This window comes from Simochromis diagramma, unplaced genomic scaffold, assembly GCF_900408965.1.
Source record: "Simochromis diagramma unplaced genomic scaffold, fSimDia1.1 OVJJ01000293.1, whole genome shotgun sequence".
Lineage (NCBI taxonomy): Eukaryota > Metazoa > Chordata > Actinopteri > Cichliformes > Cichlidae > Simochromis > Simochromis diagramma.
Window position 1 is genome coordinate 20,511,727 of NW_024386801.1, and position 21,767 is coordinate 20,533,493.

Sequence of the window (21,767 nt, forward strand, 5' to 3'; positions counted from 1 at the left end):
AGGTCAGAGGTCAAATATGATATGATATTTTAATGTAAACTATAATGTGATATTTAGAGTCCACATAAACCAGCAGCATTTCCTACATGTTGGTAACAAAAACAAAGTCAGCAGAATTTTAAATGTAGTTTTAAACATAAAAGACATTTTATGAGTTTTACATGTTTGACCTTGAAGAAGAAAGAAAGAAGTCCAAGTAATGTGATATTTAGGATCAGTATATATCATTATATAATTCTCTATATGCCAATGTTTTGTCAAAACAAACAATGGCAGTAAGAAATAGTTCAACCATATATATAGTATCATTATATAGACTTAGACCTTGAAGGAGAGGTCAGAGGTCAAATGTGAAATATTTTAAAATTGTTATCCAGTACATTCCATATGAGGACAATACACTTGTAAAAATTACACTTTTTAAGTTATAAGGCTTTTTTAACTAATAAAATATTAAGTTGACCTTGAAAACAGTGGATGTAAGCCGATTCTTAATGGACTGTTAATATGACGTTTGCACCACTGTAAGGAAAATATGAAAAAACAAACCAAACATTTCTGAACATTGAGGGGGATATTTGAGAAAATAACCTGAGATAAAATCCTCTATACATCTCACCAATAAAAAAAAAAATCCATTTTTGATAAGGCACTTTAATCCTTAAGTTTAGCGATGATAACAGTAAACATCAGATGCTTCACGCACATAAAAATGAGGATGGCACTGTTATGATATTGCAGAAGAAAGGTTTTAGGGAACATTGGAAGTACAGAATTTATATGGCATTACTTTTGTATCGGTACATGGCATGAAAGTTCAGACAACATATTAGGACAACTTGAGTAACAATAACAGCATACCGTTCCTGAGTTTTGGTACTTTTTCTTCTTCTTCCCTTTCTTCTTTGGATTTAGCACCTGTGTAGAAATCAGTTTGAATCATCAAAACAGATTATTCCATAAATTAAAACACATGCCTTCTTAAAACTAAACATGTCTGAATCTCCATCAGCACACTGCAGTGGGTGTTACTGATGGAAATAGCTCTGTTTACTCTCCCTCTTCAGATTCATGTATTCCAAATGCCACAGGACACTGCTTCCAATAGAGGCTTCCAACAGAGTGTACACACTCCCCAAACATTTTTCAGAACATGTTCACACACTTCATTTTGTATTCTATTACTTGTCCTCTGCTCAAGGAACAATTGATTTTCTCTGTTTTGGAGAAAATTAAAAACTGAGCTAAGGATTGATGAAGCTGAAGACAGCACTGGTCTAAATGATTTGATAACCCCCAGTTACATCACACGAGAGTGGAGAGAGCACCCTGCTCTCCCCACATCTATTCTCCAGATTATGCTTCATAGTTTTACTGACTCTTAACTTTCAGTGATTTATGCTTAGCTCGAACACAGCTGATACACCAGTCAGCAAACTGCAACGAGGACAACAGGGAAGCACAGCCTTTTAGGGAACTTGCTTAACAGCGTGCACTACACATATTAGTGAGTTCCATCTGGATGGCTGTATATCAGCCTGTTAATCACTGTAATTAAAGAATCCGTGTATAATCCCTGCTATAATGCTCCATTTCAGTCTTTGGAATACAAATGAACACAACAATAAAGTGAGTCTTTTACATTTTAGATTATTATGTGAGCTACAAATAAATAACAAGAGCAATCAAGACTGTATAGAAAAGACTATTTCTACCATTGTTTTCTTTTTACAATTTGCTCGTTCAGATATGATGTGAAATTAGCAATTTTGTCCTATCAAGCAATGCTGAAGAACTCTTGCCAAAATTGTTGGATCCAGACTAGAAATTCACTTCTAACTTGCTCTAAACCCCACCTCACGATCAAGCAGAAAGATATCCTTGAACCCTGAAACAAACCTCCTTGGGACAGGCAAAAACTGCTGAAAACTATAGGAAGATAATATACACTCCCACTGGTGAGAAATGACACTCGAAGGTGGCTCTAGAAAATGTTGACTCGGACAAAACTCAAACATAACGTAAAATATGCAACTCAGAACATGTGCACCTGGTATTATAAACTACCGGATCAAGGTGATGCATCGTATCCTGACAAACCACGAGCGTAAGATCAGTCAGATTCCAGCCTCTGATGAATGTGTTTGTCTGGTTTTATTCATCTAGCTTTCTGGCCCCAGGAGGAAGAGAGACAAAACTTATGTTCACATTACACAGAAAAAATGACTTTTCCTGACTTTGAGCCTGTGCTCACGCTGCAGTGTGTGGGGGAAAACTACTGTAAATGTTCTTCTGTACGGAAGCAATGCTGTGATTAAAGATAGAAGTGAGCCTCATCCGACCCACTTCAGTCCCCACAGACCTGCAGTTCTTTACTCTAGTATTCCAGTTTTTCATGATAATGTCAATTATTTTTATTTAATGACTTGATGTCATTACTTAGCTGTTTCTTTTTATTTAGTGCTTTGTAGCCTATAAAATTTTATTAGATCGAAGTATTTACTTTATTTGTCATGGCACCAAATTTAAAGTATTAAACCTTAATGGCACTGAGGTTGAAAAATACAGCTGTCCTGAGCATGGCATGAACTAAATCATTTGTTTAAACTGTGTGACCACAGTTGGTTTCAACTTGAAAATATAGCGTGAAAAATGTGTACTTTAAATCAGTGAAAAGTGAATGAATCCAACAATAATTTTCTAATCTTTTGTAGACTGACCACAACATAGAAGCTTTCCAGATCACATGTCCTCCTGGTATTGCTCTAATTATTGTGCAGCTTCTGTTGTATACTAACTGTTGTACAGAGATTATGCTATAAATGCTTTGAAGTTGCACAATGTGTCCTATATTCAAGTGAAAAACTACGTGCGTTTGAATTATTTCCACTTTTTTCAAAGCATTCTCTTTGTTAAAAATGCCCGATCTCCTGCATGGACTAGTTAAAATGTTTGTGAGGATATTTTTTTAAAAACAACTTGCCTCGGGTATGTTCAGTTTGAAAATGGGGCACAGCATTTTGCTGTTTCCAGGTTGAATGACATGTTTTATTTAAATATTGTGCAACGGCATGCAACAGTGGGTAACAGTCTCTGAAGCACGTTTTATTCTCGTTCAGTGGGTGTATCAGAGAGTATTACCCTTACAGTGTTGACACGTAAGCTTTGTAAACCCCTCACATTAATAATATGTTAACACCGCTCTACGAGCTCAAATAGCTGTTTGAAGGTTCATGTTTTGGTTAGATATCTGGATCAGGTGACCCTGAATCCTCCCTTAGTTATTCTGCAATAGGTGTAGGCTGCTGGAGGATTCCCATGATGCACTGAGTGTTTCTTCTTCAGACACCTTTCTCACTCACTATGTGTTAATAGACCGCTCTGCACTGAATCATGCTTGTTATTGATCTCTGTCTCTCTTCCACAGCATATCTTCTATCCTGTCTTCCTTCTCTCACCCCAACCGGTTGCAGCAGATGGCCGCCCCTCCCTGAGCCTGGTTCTGCTGGAGGTTTCTTCCTGTTAAAAGGGAGTTTTTCCTTCCCATTGTTGCCAAAGTGCTTGCTCATTGTTGGGTTTTTCTCTCTATGTATGTATTGTAGGGTCTACCTTACAATATAAAGCGCCTTGAGGGGACTGTTGTTGTGATTTGGCGCTATATAAATAAAACTGAATTGAATTGAATTAGATATCGTGATGAGAGAATAATGAATAATTAATATTATGAAAGGTGTGGGGAAAAGGAGCTGGATTATCACCTCATAGACGTGGAATTGTGACTGGCTTCTGGACATTTCCCTGTAGCTTGTACTGAACTCTCCGATGAAATCGTGGCTGTAAGAACACACACAGAGTCACATTAGGCCATTGCTAAAAACAGGAAACACTGTAGTAAAGCTGTGTCAGGAAAAGTAAAAATAATAATAATGACAAGAGGAATGGTCCAAATGCCTGCTAGAGAATAACAGATTGGATCAATTTGTTTGTAGTGTGCATAATATTTGAAGTCTTCTTCAAGGAGCAGGACTATCACTGAGAAGCTCATTGGTTACTGTAGGCGTGGGTGTAGAAACCATTTATGTAATTTCACAGAGATAATCAGCAGAGTTGGAATTCAGGGTCAGATATTAATAGGAGCTCAGGGCAAAACGCCCTTGAAATGTCACAAACTGTGTATGAAATGAACAATGGAGGGGCAAACTGTGCCCCTGAGTACTGGGAATTCACTTGCTTCAAAAGATAAACACGATCTTTATTCCCTGCCTGACACCATGAAGGTAACCATTGAGAGACAGTTCAGAAAATATTAATAATTAATGTGTTGTATATTTGAAGTAGAAGGGAGTGTTGTCACGTGCAGGGCTCTGCTGAGATATTTTTCCGCAGTGTCTACTCTTTAACAGTAAAAAACAAGAGTGTGTATAAGGACATCCATTTTGGAGAGTGGTCTGTTAGCAAAATCCCAAAAGCACTTCCCTACTTTGCACATATGCTCTGATGTTATCAGGGCAGCTTTTTTGGATTTTAAGAACACACAATAACAGTCTCGCTGGTATCTCTCTTTTTAGAATGTAGTTTTAATACATTAAATAATGATACTGCATAAATTCATGGACCATTGCACCACACACTGTAGCTTTAACATGCAGGAAAGCATTGCTCTCTCACCCTCCATCTCTGTCCCAGTCGTACACCTCCACCTTAATGCTCCTGTGCAGAGAAACAAGTGGATTGAGTGAAATCCCATTAAGAAAAATCAATCAGCACCACAGATTTACTATTTTTCTGTTTATAGAGCTGGCCACTGGTCTGTGGAATGCACAGGTCCTCAGCAAAGAGAGGAAGCTCTAGACAAACTAAAGAAGTTTCTACATCTCCTTTCTAAAACTACGGCCTGGTAAGCTTTAATGTTTAAATGTATCCAGGTTTAGGTTCCAAATCTTTAATCTGTAGCTGTCACCTTAGAAATAGACACCTGTACAAAAAGTGCACTCTGCAACAAAATAAAATTAAAATGTTAATTACAGCTCTGTGTTCTAAATGTTTTAATGTGTGTTCTAACGATTTCTGAAGCATTTAACTGTAACAGTATTGCATTCTACTGTTATATTTTTATGCATGCTCTTTTATGGCACGGCAACTCTTTCATTGCATGCATTTTTAATTTCTCTTTGCTATTTGGGCTGATTGGGACCTGATGAATGTAAAAACAAAGAATTACCTGATTTTTTTTTTTTTTACCTGATTTTTGTTTCTCAAATTCATTTTAAATTTTGATAGAACAGTGGGAGTATAATGTCCTCGTACGAGGATATCAGGCACTTGTAGAGCAAAATTTAGTATTTTGGTCTAGACAACCCAAAATGTGATGTCCACATATGTGGATGCCAGGTCCTAGGAGGTTAAAAATAAATTATCCATGCAAAAACAAAGTTTGACACTCATATCTGTTGACTGTAGTCCTTTAAAACAATTGAAAGAATGGCTTATAGCTGTATCAGTCAGGACTTTCTGAAGATCCAAGTTGTCTAATTTTATTTCCGATTGGATCTTCATGTTAATGCTAACATGTCAGAACCTGGTCATTTCTGTAACTCTTCTATAGCATTTTCTTTAGTTTAACTCCTGGCCTGTCGCACTACCTGAGTTACACTGTACTAAAATTGTAAAAACCTGGGTAACTACAGTAAACTCTGTCATTAGCATGCATCATCTTTCTGCAAGCTAACAGTAAGGAAGCACTTTACTTACTTACTACTTATCACTAAATAATTTTTAAAAGGATCTCAAAGGTATGGAAGCCCGTTTCTGCCACTAAATTTTAAAAAAAAGTATCCATAAATTGAAATTTTGAGTTATCTTTCTCAAAATTTTGAGTTATTTTCTTGAAATTTTGAGCTAATAACATATTAACTCAAAATGTCAAAAAAATTGACTCAAAGTTTTGAGAAAAGTAAGTCAAAATTTTGAGTTAATAGCTCAAAATTTCGAGTTAGGGCTGCCAATCGGTAATCTACGTGATTGATGTCATTTCCTTGTTACCCGGAAGCTGAAGCCCTCAGCTACAAATGCTACAGCTAAGCTACCAGTATTACAGCCAGTCATGAATGCACAAATTGCTAATTATTTTCATCGTGGCTTCACAAATGATGGAATCTTTGTGTTATTAGCTGAATCACATGGCCTTGCTATCAGCAAACGTACTCTCGAAAGCGCCAGTTTGTTGCGATCCAGTTTTGAGTGCGCATTCCACATAGATTACTGATTGGCAGCGCTAACTCGAAATTTTGAGTTACTTTTCTCAAGATTTTGAGTTAATAAATCAAAATTTCGAGTTATTAAGTCAAAATTACGAGAAAGATAACTTGAAATTTTGAGATATGGATACTTTTTTAAAATTTAGTAGCAGAAATGGGCTTCCATACAAAGGAGCTCCTAAACATCGCCCAAACATCTAGTTTACCTAAGTCTTGTAAGTCTGTGCCTATTAAGTATTCAAAGGACGATAAAGAGCTAAAACCTTTAACTTTCAGACCAAAACAGAATTAGACACACAAAAAGGAATATTAGCATATACATGAGTTATCAGCCAAATTATTATTTTAAACAAAGTTATTAACCCAGAATTTCTCCATCTGTGCCGCAATAAGAACACAAACAAATCCAAACATGTCTTGGCTTAACTCTGCTTAAAAATATGCCCACCTATATTCCTGTTCCTGTTGTGTATATTAATATTCTCTCCATTTAACTGTAAACATTCATGCATCCCCTTGTGTGTCCTACTATACCTGTCATAGTCACCATTACACAGCGCCCTGACGGGAATTTTAAAAGCCTGCCACACTGGATCCAGAGTATTCTTCACCACCTCTGTTTTGTGGCAGATGGTGTACCTGCGAGACATACAAAGTTAAAGAAAAAAACAAAACAAAAACAAAGCCCTCAGTGCTTCTTCTCCTTATCATTGAGGGAGAGCATAATTTAAAATGCGTTTCAGGAAGCTTGACCCTTAGCTGAAGAAACAGCTTCCAGTTTCTGTTTTATAAGGGATCAGGACTGGCTCTTTGTAACCACGGCTTGCTGCTGTTAAACCCTGCGGCGGAACATTTAGGCTGCATCAGTAAATACCCAGCTGCACTAAAAGAAAATGTGTTAAGTGCGAGACGCTGAAGTCGACTTGAATAAAAGCATCTTCAGGGCAAAGAAACTGCAACCTCCACACGCAGTTTTCACTTAACTCTGTCTTATCCATCCATCCTCTCTTTATGTTTCTCATGTCAACTCTGTGCTATTATTTCCGCTCACCTCTGCATCTACGGCTTCTGAATGGAAGGCAAAAGTCACTCATACAACAGGAAGCATTATGTAACATCACACAGGCGGCTTAGCTCCTACTGTACGTCCTCCGTGTATAAGCTTTTAGAGCATTAACCGTCATGCTCGGAGTCTATATGTAGTTCAGAAATTTTTGCATGTGTGTTTTTATGTGTATAATAGCTGAGTATGTAATCACTGGATATCAATAAGAAGTCACTTGTCAACTTACGATCCGTCCTCGTTGCTGCGGTAAAACACAAGAAACGGATCTGATTTTCCGAAGAAATCCTTCTTATCCAGCTTGTTCCCACAAAACTGTAACATCACTGACTCCTAAAGAGGAAGAAAGGGACCAAAACAAACATGACACACTGCCTCAGAAGTGCTCTAAAGACGTAAAATATGACCTGCTATTAATACAAAAAGTATTCATATTGGTCAATAGGATGGTGAAGACTTGTGTATGTGTGTTATATATATTTGTTTTGTGTTATTTTCCTTTTGATCCCATGGCTTTTTGTTTGGTGAATTGATTTAATTAATTGAATTGGTTGATTTTATTACACAGTCAACTGGCATCTCTGTCACTTTTATAATTAATTTATCTTTGTAGCAGTTTGCTGCAAAATGGTTTTTTGGTTTTAAAGGATTGACGCTAACACATGGGTCTGACTGTATGATGTTGTACAAAAATGTCAGCAAATAAAAGACTTGAGCCCAGAATATCAGAGAACTTCCCTTCAGAAATATCTGCTTTCTATATTAACTGAATGCTTGGGTGGACAGATTCACTACTAGGAGCACAAGATGATGCCTGCAGCACATTCAGGTTGCACATTTGCACTGTTGCAAGAAGGTCTGCTGTATCTCCCAAAACAGCCTCAAGAGTTTGGAAGAGATACTAGGAGATAGGCACAGGGAGCGCTGGACATGGCTGTACCATGCAGCAGGACCAGTGTCTGCTCTTTTGTGGGAGGAGAAACAGGAGAAGCACTGCCAGAGCCCTACAAAACGCCCTCCAGCAGACTACTCATGTGCATGTTTCTGGCTATATTGTCAGAAACTGACTACATGAGCATGGGATCAGGTCCCAGCATCATTTATTGTGCACACAGCTCAGCACCATTCAGGAGAGAGCAAAGGTCTGTGGCCACCTGCAAAACCTGCAAAAGCATTCCAGTTTTAGGGGGGGATTTCATTTCATTAGCATCAAAAGCAGGTGAATTAACCAACAATGGATTATGTGTGTCACAGAGGGAGAAGCACAGTTTCTCATTTATACAAGTTATTGTTAAATATATGAATATATTGACGACACAAGTAACTCGCCTTTCTAACTAAGATGGGGGTATTTGACATTAAATTAAATGCTTTTTTATCCTTCCAACTCCATAGTGCAAAGTCGTGTGTAAAGCTTACGAATACGTGTATTCTATGTGTGAAAACAATATTAAAATGTTGGACAATTTTAGTTCGATCTGTGTGATTTTTACTTGAAGAAGACAAAATAACCAGAGAATACAGATAAATAAAGCACAGCATCTCAAAGTCTGAAAAGTCCACTTCAAAATGGCCAACAGGTGAACCAAACAGACTCTTACCCTGCAGTTGCTCACTTCTTCTGCTCTCACTATGATAGTGCCACATTTCTTTCCTGGGATTCCACTAGAAAAAAGAAAAACAAAACAGGAAATTGACCGCATTGATTCCAGTGTAAATGCTTTAAATGTAATCTATCTTACACTGTATATGTCTGTTCTATTACTGTATGCATACTATATTTAGTGCTTCACAGTATTATTTGTCATCTTAGTTTTTTTCTTAGTATATCTATACTACTCATTACATTTTAAACTGCATTTTGTCATTCTAATCTGAAATTGTGAATTCTTGGTTGTTCATCTTCCTGTGGCATTTCTTTTCACCACAGATTGGGGTTTTGGGCAAATATTTATGATAATAATATTTAAGGTTGATCAGGAGTTTCAGCAAAATGTTGAAAATGAGAGAATTTCAGGAGACGCTGCATCTAATTTCTCCTCTTCATGTTTTCTCTTGCAGTCACTGCCTGATTGCATTTATAAATATCAATTAATGCTGAATGAAAACCTTCAGAAAAGAACATCAAAGTAATGCAAACCACATCCAGTGACATTTCAGCTGAAATGTTTGTTTGCATCCTGAGCAGGCGAAGCGTAATATTCAGCCAATAAAGCCAAGGGAGACTGACCACTAAAAATAGACAAAATGAATGCCACAGACCCCGGGCCTGCTCCAGAGTAAGGAAGGGTAGAGATCATTTATTTTGGCTAAGTAATGTCCAGTAATGCCAGAAAGCGCCTTAAACAAATAAGAAAATTGAGAAATTTATGGCTGATCTAAGCAAGTTTTTGACAATTTCTCCATCGCCTGAGATTCACAGGCATCTTTGGATGAACAGGGAAGCTTCAGTGAAATGAAGCCACTGTACATGGAGAGATTGCTCAGTAAGGGGCCAGATGGAAGAAATGGTAGACAAAAGATGGAATGGAAGACAAAGAACAAAAAAGAGATGGACAGAGCCACAGAGAGAAACAGTGGAAGAACACAGTGCGTAAATCATGGAGTACAAAACACTGTAGAGGAAGCCTGACACCATCAGTGCGTGACATCACAAGTGTCACTGAAATGGAATTTTAGTCTGTGATCCCCTTCAGTGCTCACAGTCAGTATCTTGCACGTGTGTAAATTAGCCTCAATCTTATGTTCTTTACTGATAAAGCTATATGCTATAAAGCAACTACAGCTTAAACACCTTCACTCCTAAAAAACTGATTCAATCTTGATGAAACTGGCACATAAATTACCCAGGGTATGTAGCATCAATATGGTGATTGACTCAACATTTACTTTGAATAAAAAGTGCAGTTTTTTTCTGTGTATTTGTATATAGAAGCTGCAAAATTGAGGCTGTTTAGTGAACATGTGCTGTTTTTACAAACTTAAGTACACAAAGATTCAAAATGAGCTAATATTTTTCTTAAAATGGTACATGTTCTGGTTGTCACTAAGCAAATGACCCATATGCTGTGAGGGTATTGCAGAGACCTGGGTTTGTATCCGCCCCGGGCCATTTTCTCTCCATCTTCCACTTGCTCTCTCTCCCAGCTTTCCTTTTGCACTCTCAACTCTCCTATCATAATAAAGGCTAAGAATTCCCCAAAAATACTTCTTAAAAATTGTGCATTTTCTCACTTCTGTTCTGTTATTAATAAAATATGGATTTATGAAATTTGCAGTTTACACAGTATTCCATTTTTGGAATTGGCTTTCCAAAACATCTGTGCTGAGCTTTTTCAATGATTACATTTATGTTAGCTTTAATTACCAAGTATCTGGATCTGTGCCATACACCAATACAGTTGCTGGATGTGCCTTGTGTTACGTTCACCTAAAAGGGGTCTAGGCGATGAGGGGGGGGAAGTAACAAAATGTGTCCGGGTCAGAAAAAGGAGACAGAGGCAAAATGGTTAAATTGAAGAGTTTTATTAAAGTTTCTATTAATATTTAGCTAAAAGAGACGGACAGCATTTCACCATTTAAGGAAAAACAAAACTCAAGCGTTGGTCAATAAAGTAAAACATAAGTCAAAAAGAGAGAGCGGCTCACTCGCTGCAAACAGCAGAGAGAGCGGCTCACTCGCTGCAAACAGCAGAGAGAGCGGCTCACTCGCTGCAAACAGCAGAGAGAGCGGCTCACTCGCTGCAAACAGCAGAGAGAGCGGCTCACTCGCTGTAACCATTCACATGGCACTCTGGCCCAGAGCTCACCTGTCCCTGAGCTTAAATCCCTTTAATTACTGATGTGAGTCAGCTGTGTAAAAGAGAAAGGGTGGCACCTCAGGCAAAAGAGATTGAAGGACACGCCCAGACAGGCACTTTCAGGAGGAGGCCCTGCTAGGGCTGTAACACCTTGCTAACAAAGTAAGCTAACTTCAGCCGATAACTTTACATTCTCATCCAAATATTGTCACTTTTGGCATCCAGAAGTCCAGATGACAACAAATAAAATGCCACATTCAAGGGTTCAAAGTGGTAGTCCAAAACAATAGTCCATCATCCATATACAGTCTATGGTTTACAGTTGTTCTTCTATTTTTGTTGTTGTTGCTGCTTTATTTTTATTTGTATGATCCAGAGCCACTCGACTGAGCAGGAGTGAAATGCTTTCAACTTAGGAAGGAGCACAAACAAAGTAACACACCCACACATACACACACACACACACACACAGTTGCCCAGACTTGCAAATATCAATTGCAGAATAATGACGAATATCTAAAAATATCTTCACAAATCCTAAAAAAGTTACAAATAAAACATGTAGGTGCTAGAAAGAAAGCACAAAGACACAAATAAACACACACAATCACAAATCTAAAAGACAGTGAATGACTGCGGGCAGAGATGATTACATAACTTAGCGATAGCAACACATTCTTACATCATATTTCTTGTGTATCATTCTTTAGGAAACCCATTCAGTTCCAACCGCTCGTTGATTCTGACACACACAGACACACACTCACTGACAGAGAGAGACACACACTAATGGATGTAGATGCCAGTATGGCCACTTACTTTCAGCTCACTCAATTTCTCCCTTTCGCTCACTCTAACACACACATATGCACACACAAAAAGGACACCCACTGGAGGACATGGGGATCAGACCATGGTTGGACAGCTGATGGCTCACTGTCTTTGGTGGAAAATTAAAACAAGACAAACAGGTTCTTTAGTTCTGCTCTGTGGGTTGAAGCTGCAATAATATCAGGATGCAGCTAACAACCAAAAAGAAGTCTGAAGACCTCTTGGAGAATTTACAAGAAAGCTTTCCAAGGAAACTTTGGTCCATGATTTATGAGGAGCCTTCGTGCAGTAAACAAAACTCTCACTTCTGTGTAATTTTAAATTGGGCTGTATTCGTGCAGTAGCCTTGTTTATATTTAAAGTATTATTAATGGAATATTTTTAAAGAACCTTGAACTGTTTTAGATTTTCTAAATACCCATGAAGCATTCAAAACTCATGAGAATATATTAGCAAATGTCTGTACTTTTGACTTCCCTATTTAATTTAAGACTTACATCTGGATACAAATCTGGATAGCCGATCAACTCCATCTAAAGGTCTGACAATCCACTGCCATGTTTTTTTAAAGTGTGCCCGTGGAGTTGAAATTGTCGCAGACTAAAACGCATTCTGTGCATCACTGAAGTCAATTTGATTATTGTATTTTGTTCTTCGTGAAAAAAAAATTAAACTTCTTTCTGGATGTTAGCTGCCTTCTGTTCCATTTATTCTGTTAAGACGATCCTACGTTGATGTCCAAGATCCGAGGAGGCCCAATATGAATGATAGTGTTCCATTATGCACTTTTCTACCCAGGTATGGTTTTTACTGGATTGGCAGAGTGTGATAGTAGATGAGCTCCTCAACAGAGCTGGATAAATTGCAGTCTCAAACCATGACAGAGCCTCCACCGTGTTTTACAAATGGCTATGGATACTCACTGTTGTACCTCTCTCCTGACCTTTGCCCTACATACTGATAAATTATTTGTATTTGAACCAAGAAATTGCTGGACTTGCTCTTCTTGTCACTAAACCCATTGATTGATTGATTGATTGATTGATTGGTAATTTATTTCAACATGTGAACAATATACAAGTACATTTAGAAAAGAAAATAAGAGAGAAAAAAATACTATACAAATTACATACAAAAAAAAAACGTTCTGATTAATTTACATGTTGAAAGGGAGTGGGAAGAAGTATACACTTATTTAATCCCACCCCTTTGCCATAAATTATCAGTTAATATTTAGTCAGCTTCCTTACTGATATAATTTGTAATAAAAATAGCGAACAGATTTCTGATATACTATATACTATAATATCACATCATGAGTTTTTTGTTTGTTTGTTTGTTTGTTTGTTTTTAAATAGAGACATTCACTTAATTTCAATATTTTCCTTTTCTTTATAGTTCGAGAAGATCATATTTTTATAACTCTTTTTGAACAGTTTTATGTTTGGACATTGCTTTAATTCCATATTCAGACTGTTCCATAGTTTCACTCCATGAACAGAAACACAAAAGCCTTTTCTTGCAGTACGTACCTTCATTGTTTTGAAGTTACAAAAACCCCTTAAATTATAACTTCCTTCTTTCAAAAAAAAACATACTCTGAATATTACCTGGCAGTTCTTTATTTTTTGCTTTGAATAGAATTTGTGCTGTTTGGAATTTCACTATATCGTCAATTTTCAATATTTCAGACTGCAAAAATAGTGAGTTTGTATGTTCCCTATAACCTGCATTGTGGATGATTCGAATTGCTTTTTTTTGAAGAGTAAAAAGTGAATGTAATGTTATGTTAATGTAGCCTTAATGTAATGTTTTATAGTTATTCCCCCAGACCTCTGCACAATAGCTTAAGTATGGTGAAACCAGTGAACAGTATAGAATATGAAGTGATGTTCTGTCGAATACCTGTTTTGCCTTGTTTAGTACTGCAATGCTTCGTGATACTTTGGAATGAATATATCTTACGTGAGCTCTCCAGTTAAGTTTTTCATCTATTATTACCCCCAGAAATTTATTTTCACTGACTCTTTCAATATCAACACCATTTATTTGAATCTTTGCATTTGTATTTAAACTACTATTTCCAAATAACATAAGTTTAGATTTATTCAAATTTAATGATAATTTATTTTTATCAAGCCAGAACTTCACTTTACTTATTTCATTAGTCATATCCTCCAATAAATTCTGCAGATCATCACCAGAGCAAAAAATGTTTGTATCGTCAGCAAAGAGAACCATTTTTAATACTTTGGACACTTTACATTATGTGATTAATAATAATATAAATACCTCAAATAGCTAAAACCTTTGCATAGTTCTGTATCTTCCAAAGTTGTTTTCACCTGTAATTTGAACCAATTCACAGGTTTGATCAGTTGTGAACAAATTTATGCCTATGAGATAAATAAACCTGAATCTGCTGATCTACTGGTGAATAATGAATCCTACTACAACTAGTACGATTAAAAAGCTGGGAACCTTGACAATTAGTCATTACTTCAAAATACAATGTTTTCAAACCAGACTTGTTAGTAATTTTTGAAATTGATGATTGAATTGTGATTGTGTAATGTCAAACCTTGTGTGATGATAATTGTAATTCTGTTCAGTATGGAAGGCATGTTGGCAGTTAGGCTAACAGCTCGGTTCTTCCTCTGAATGTACTACTCCACTGTTTATGTTTATTTTTGTCAGTACTAGCTGATACTGGAGAGAAACTGTCAAAAAGCAGGGGACAGACTTCCTGTGCACTAGAGGATGCTTCCAAGCTAACATAAACACCCCATCGAGCGTAAATTTGACATGAACTACTACAGGTCTAATCACTGCTTTTTTTCCTGCTATAATTAGCGACCGAGAGGATGAAATCACAGATTCATTCATTTTAAAATATCTCTGATGAGATTCTTTAAGTCTTAAGTTCAGTTAAGGCTTCTACAAAAAGGAGGTGTGAGCTCATCACTGACACATTCACTTTGGGTGAACTGTCCTTTTTCAATATTTGATTTTTACCATCTCAGCATGTTTGCAGTCTGTCATTAGCTCTACTGCTGTTAAAGTGTTCATCTCATTTGGCTGTTGGAGGCAGCGTAGGCTTTCATCAACATCGTTACTCATTTTCATGCCGCTGCTTCACTTCGAAGACAAACAATGGCAATCTTAAAATCACATGCTGTTTTTCAGTTCACGCCTACATGATCTAAAATTTTAACAGCTTCTTTGAGCTACCCATTGACTCCCAGATTAGAGTAATGTAATACAAATATTTTTGCCCATCACTTTAAAATGGCAAAAATCATATTCCAAGAGTGTGCTGACTGTTGGTCATTGTGCGTGCATTGTGTGGTGTGTGCTACTTACGTCAAAGGTTTTTCTAAGCGGCTTCCCAGGGAGCCGACAATTTCACCCAGTGTGCAGAAGGCCTGGCCCAGGAAGTCCTGCATTAAACAAGGGAAAAGAAGGTTTATGAGTTAAAGAGGAACATTCATTACAATTTTCTTTATACATCTTTTGCATTTGTTCCTTTTTCCTAAATCTGTCCTTAAAGATGGTTTAATATTAATTCAAGACATTTAATTATTAATTTGTGATTTTATAGGCTAAAATACAACATATTCTCTTATATTTTTTAGCTTGCAAAATCCAGTGATTTCAGTCTTTATTATAGGATTTTGTACCATTTTACCCTGCCACTTATCATTGCAATATCTTTTTCAGCTGCAACAAACAAGGCTGAGCCGATTATGTGACTGGCTGTGGCTTCAGCATGACTGAACAAACAGCCATCATACAGAGATACCACACAGCAGTGCCACGTGGAAAACAGAAAACAAAAAGCTATAGGTAAAACAAAAATAATTAAGTAACAAAGTAAACAAAGTTGCATTTGCACCTGCATTGGAAATATCTCATTTGAAGCTGTTTCTCCAGCAGATTTAAAGTGAAGGGTAAAAAGAAACACATTACTCAAATTAAATGTCACATTCTCTTCTCCATCCACATTTATTTTGCACACTGACATCTAAGCCCACCGTGCAAAGAGACTCGTGTTGAGTCCAGTGGGCAGAAAGCTGCTCCAAAGATATATTATACTGATATATATCAGTATATTTCTCCCCCAGCCGAGGTCTCAAAACAAAAAGGGATGACAAAAACACTCTGGCCTTTCCTTAACATGTGTGCTACTAGCGAGGAGCCCTAGCCCACCGCCTGCTGCACCATTGAAAGTCTAAGGCTAGGAGTTGTGGTGCTATAGATTCACTGTACAGAGAGAAAAGGTTTGAGGGGTTTCTCTAATAAAAAAAAAATTATATATATATTTTTTACTTTACTTCCAAACCCCTTATAGTCCCACGCGTGGGATACTTTGTCCTCTGCATTTAGCCCATTCACCCAGTGAAACAGTGGGCAGCTACCAATCCAGCGCCTGGGGAGCAGTGTGTAGTGACGTTCCTTCTTACTGATGTTGCTGTCATTCGGTCTCACTACATCTATCACTACGGCGGTCTTCCTCTGCTTGTCCATCACTACTATGTCCGGTTGGTTAGCCACGACCATTTTGCATGTCTGTATCTGGAAGTCCCACAAGGTCTTAGCTTGGTCACTCTTGACCACCCTACTGGGGGATCTCCCATTTTGAACTCGGGACTTCCAGGCCATACTCGGCACAGGTGTTTCTGTATACTATGCCAGCCACTTGGTTATGGCTTTCCATGTATGTCCTGCCTGCTAGTATCTTGCACCCTGCTGTTATGTGCTGGATTGTCTCGGGTGCATCTTTACACAATCTGCAACCGCAGTCCTGCCTGGTGCGATAGACGCCTCCCTCTATGGATATTGTGCTTGTTCCTGTGCTGCCATGATTAGTGCCTTCAGTTCAGCTTTGTCCAGCCACTGGTAGAATTTCTAGATGTCAGCAGCTTCCTCTATCTGCCAGTGGTACATACCGAGCAGCAGAGATGGGCAGTAACGTGTTACTTGTAACGCGTTACTGTAATCTGATTACTTTTTTCAAGTAACGAGTAAAGTAAGGGATTACTATTGCAAAAACGGTAATTTGATTACCGTTACTTTCCCGTAGGAACGCTGCGTTACTGCGTTACTAAAACCGTGATTTTTTCGCGAGAATGTCTCATGACAGTGACGTAAGCGAGTGCGCCGTTAATGACAACAGCTGTGTGCAGATCAACAATGGATAATATATCGAGTGCGGGAGAGAGTATGAGCGTGCAGCGTTTAAAGCGTGGAGTACCTGACCTTACGTTTGAGTTTTTGATTCCATAAAAAGTGACAAAACATTAGCCGGCCATCGTGCGTGGGAAGAAACTTCTTTTTACAGCGAAAAAAAACCCCTAAACTTCCAAGCAAGGCACCGAGTGCGCCATGCCGTAATGGGAAATTCACAGAGAAACGAGAGGAGGAAGTTCACAGATGCATTTCATTTAAAGATCTTCAGTTGTGAACAAATTTATGCCTATGAGATAAATAAACCTGAATCTGCTGATCTACTGGTGAATAATGAATTCCTACTACAACTAGTACGATTAAAAGCTGGGAACCTTGACAATTAGTCATTACTTCAAAATACAATGTTTTCAAACCAGACTTGTTAGTAATTTTTGAAATTGATGATTGAATTGTGATTGTGTAATGTCAAACCTTGTGTGATGATAATTGTAATTCTGTTCAGTATGGAAGGCATGTTGGCAGTTAGGCTAACAGCTCGGTTCTTCCTCTGAATGTACTACTCCACTGTTTATGTTTATTTTTGTCAGTACTAGCTGATACTGGAGAGAAACTGTCAAAAATGCTAGCAGGGGACAGACTTCCTGTGCACTAGAGGATGCTTCCAAGCTAACATAAACACCCCATCGAGCGTAAATTTGACATGAACTACTACAGGTCTAATCACTGCTTTTTTTCCTGCTATAATTAGCGACCGAGAGGATGAAATCACAGATTCATTCATTTTAAAATATCTCTGATGAGATTCTTTAAGTCTTAAGTTCAGTTAAGGCTTCTACAAAAAGGAGGTGTGAGCTCATCACTGACACATTCACTTTGGGTGAACTGTCCTTTTTCAATATTTGATTTTTACCATCTCAGCATGTTTGCAGTCTGTCATTAGCTCTACTGCTGTTAAAGTGTTCATCTCATTTGGCTGTTGGAGGCAGCGTAGGCTTTCATCAACATCGTTACTCATTTTCATGCCACTGCTTCACTTCGAAGACAAACAATGGCAATCTTAAAATCACATGCTGCTTTTCAGTTCACGCCTACATGATCTAAAATTTTAACAGCTTCTTTGAGCTACCCATTGACTCCCAGATTAGAGTAATGTAATACAAATATTTTTGCCCATCACTTTAAAATGGCAAAAATCATATTCCAAGAGTGTGCTGACTGTTGGTCATTGTGCGTGCATTGTGTGGTGTGTGCTACTTACGTCAAAGGTTTTTCTAAGCGGCTTCCCAGGGAGCCGACAATTTCACCCAGTGTGCAGAAGGCCTGGCCCAGGAAGTCCTGCATTAAACAAGGGAAAAGAAGGTTTATGAGTTAAAGAGGAACATTCATTACAATTTTCTTTATACATCTTTTGCATTGTTCCTTTTTCCTAAATCTGTCCTTAAAGATGGTTTAATATTAATTCAAGACATTTAATTATTAATTTGTGATTTTATAGGCTAAAATACAACATATTCTCTTATATTTTTTAGCTTGCAAAATCCAGTGATTTCAGTCTTTATTATAGGATTTTGTACCATTTTACCCTGCCACTTATCATTGCAATATCTTTTTCAGCTGCAACAAACAAGGCTGAGCCGATTATGTGACTGGCTGTGGCTTCAGCATGACTGAACAAACAGCCATCATACAGAGATACCACACAGCAGTGCCACGTGGAAAACAGAAAACAAAAGCTATAGGTAAAACAAAAATAATTAAGTAACAAAGTAAACAAAGTTGCATTTGCACCTGCATTGGAAATATCTCATTTGAAGCTGTTTCTCCAGCAGATTTAAAGTGAAGAGTAAAAAGAAACACATTACTCAAATTAAATGTCACATTCCCTTCTCCATCCACATTTATTTTGCACACTGACATCTAAGCCCACCGTGCAAAGAGACTCGTGTTGAGTCCAGTGGGCAGAAAGCTGCTCCAAAGATATATTATACTGATATATATCAGTATATTTCTCCCCCAGCCGAGGTCTCAAAACAAAAAGGGATGACAAAAACACTCTGGCCTTTCCTTAACATGTGTGCTACTAGCGAGGAGCCCTAGCCCACCGCCTGCTGCACCATTGAAAGTCTAAGGCTAGGAGTTGTGGTGCTATAGATTCACTGTACAGAGAGAAAAGGTTTGAGGGGTTTCTCTAATAAAAAAAAATTATATATATATTTTTTTACTTTACTTCCAAACCCCTTATAGTCCCACGCGTGGGATACTTTGTCCTCTACAACGGCAGGGAATCAAATCCCGCAGTGCCAGACGTGTTCTGCTGCTGAAGCCAGTGCATGTCCAGGCCCGTCTGAAGTTTGCCAGAGAGCACATGGATGATACAGCAGAGGATTGGGAGAATGTCATGTGGTCAGATGAAACCAAAGTAGAACTTTTTGGTATAAACTCAACTCGTCGTGTTTGGAGGAAGAAGAATACTGAGTTGCATCCCAAGAACACCATACCTACTGTGAAGCATGGGGGTGGAAACATCATGCTATGGGGCTGTTTTTCTGCCAAGGGGACAGGACGACTGATCCGTGTTAAGGACAGAATGAATGGGGCCATGTATCGTGAGATTTTGAGCCAAAACCTCCTTCCATCCGTGAGAACTTTGAAGATGAAACGAGGCTGGGTCTTCCAACATGACAATGATCCAAAACACACCGCCCGGGCAACAAAGGAGTGGCTCCGTAAGAAGCATTTGAAAGTCCTGGAGTGGCCTAGCCAGTCTCCAGACCTCAACCCCATAGAAAATCTGTGGCGGGAGTTGAAAGTCCATGTTGCTCGGCGACAGCCCCAAAACATCACTGCTCTCGAGAAGATCTGCATGGAGGAATGGGCCAAAATACCAGCTACTGTGTGTGCAAACCCGGTAAAGACCTATAGTAAACGTTTGACCTCTGTTATTGCAACAAAGGTTATGTTACAAAGTATTGAGTTGTATTTTTGTTATTGACCAAATACTTATTTTCCACCCTGATTTACGAATAAATTCTTTACAAATCCTACCATGTGGATTCATGGATTTTTTTTCCACATTCTGTCTCTCACAGTTGAAGTGTACCTCTGGTGCAAATTACTGACCTCTGTCATCATTTTAGGTGGGGGAACTTGCACAATCGGTGGCTGACTAAATACTTTTTTGCCCCACTGTAAGTAATCTTGAATGTTTGTTGTCTCATCCTGGACTGTGGTTCTGACACTCACCAGTCCCCGGCCTCCTTCCTTCCACTTAGCGTACAGCCTAAGGGTGCTGGACTTGGGGTGAAACCCTCCATTCATGGTGCATGTTTCCTGGTCTTGATGTCAGTGGCTTTTATCTCGTCCATTGACCAGCTCATTACCCCAGCAGGGTACCTGATCACGGGCAGGGCGTAGGTGTTGATAGCCTGGATCTTGTTCTTGCCATTCAGCTGACTTCTCAGGACTTGCCTGACCCTCTGCAGGTACTTGATGGTTGCAGCTTTCCTAGCGTCCTCTTCGTGGTTCCCATTTGCCTGTGGGATGCCCAGGTACTTGTAGCTGTCCTCTATGTCTGCAATGTTGCCTTCTGTTAGTTTGATACCCTCAGTTCTGACTACCTTCCCCCTCTCTGTTACCATCCGACTACACTTCTCCAGTCCGAATGACATTACGTCATTGCTGTATATCCTGGTGGCGTGGATCAGTGAATCAATGTCTTGTTCACTCTTCATACAGCTTGATGGCATCCATGTACAGGAGATGCTCTGTTCTGTAGTCAGTATCCGTAGCCAGTCTTGTCAATGTTCTCACTGAGGGGCTTCAGACCTATGCAGAACAGCAGTGGGGACAGAGCATCTCCTTGGTAGATCCTGCACTTGATGGCAACCTGTGCTATGGGTTTGAAGTTGGCCTCTAGTGTTGTATGCCACATATTGTGGTACCGAGGCAGGTTATTGGCCAGTAGTTGGATGGGACCGCTCCCTTTCTGGGGTCCTTAGGAATCAGGACTGTCCAGCCTTCTATTCTGGGTGTCTCTCATCAACTAACAGCTGGTTCATTTGTATTGCCAGATGTTCATGGAGTGCAGTCAGTTTGTTCAGCCACTGGGCATGAATAATATCGGAGCCTGCTGTCCGACTCTTCATACTGGAGACCATTTCTTATGTGTCTTATTGGTTGTACCCAGTGATATCATGAACCAATATAAACAAGAACTGCTGGGCCGGCCCCTCCCATACCCCTGTTTTGAATATTTGCATATACATACAAGAAGGTCACACAAAGGGAGGCTCCTCTGTCAGGTAAAAATGACTGTTTTAGTCAAGACAGGCTGCATATGAAGTGCTTACAAAATGTTTCAATCAGAGTACAGCATCAAGTCAATTAAACTTGTGGGATATTAATCTGGTCAGTTAAATACCAGAGGAGGTTGTTAATCAGTTTCAGCTGCTTTGGTGTTAATGAAATTAACAACAACATGTGCATGTATCAGTCACTATCAGTCAAGGACTGGCCTCCAGAGCCCAGACGTCAACATAACTGAAGCAGAATTGGATAATCTTGACAGAAAGCGAAACAAAACTCAATCAGCATCCAAAGAAGAGCTTTGGAATGTCCTTCAAGAAG

The 21,767-nt window shown here is 38.7% G+C and overlaps 1 protein-coding gene across 3 annotated transcripts in view; it reads right to left on the bottom strand.

Annotated features, from left to right (window-relative positions):
* Positions 1–21,767, bottom strand: part of LOC120730232 (copine-8-like) — a 90,574-nt gene that overhangs the window by 18,817 nt on the left and 49,990 nt on the right. For 2 of the 3 annotated variants that reach the window (XM_040026474.1, XM_040026476.1), the window contains exons 6-12: positions 18,400–18,476; positions 8,922–8,985; positions 7,550–7,653; positions 6,792–6,896; positions 4,669–4,710; positions 3,759–3,834; positions 862–918 (exon numbers count right to left, since the gene is read on the bottom strand). In XM_040026474.1, the coding sequence (XP_039882408.1) occupies positions 862–918; positions 3,759–3,834; positions 4,669–4,710; positions 6,792–6,896; positions 7,550–7,653; positions 8,922–8,985; positions 18,400–18,476 (525 nt within the window). Of the gene's footprint in view, positions 1–861; positions 919–3,758; positions 3,835–4,668; positions 4,711–6,791; positions 6,897–7,549; positions 7,654–8,921; positions 8,986–15,314; positions 16,919–18,399; positions 18,477–21,767 lie in introns of those variants that run through there. The other variant, XM_040026477.1, reaches the window with a different exon arrangement.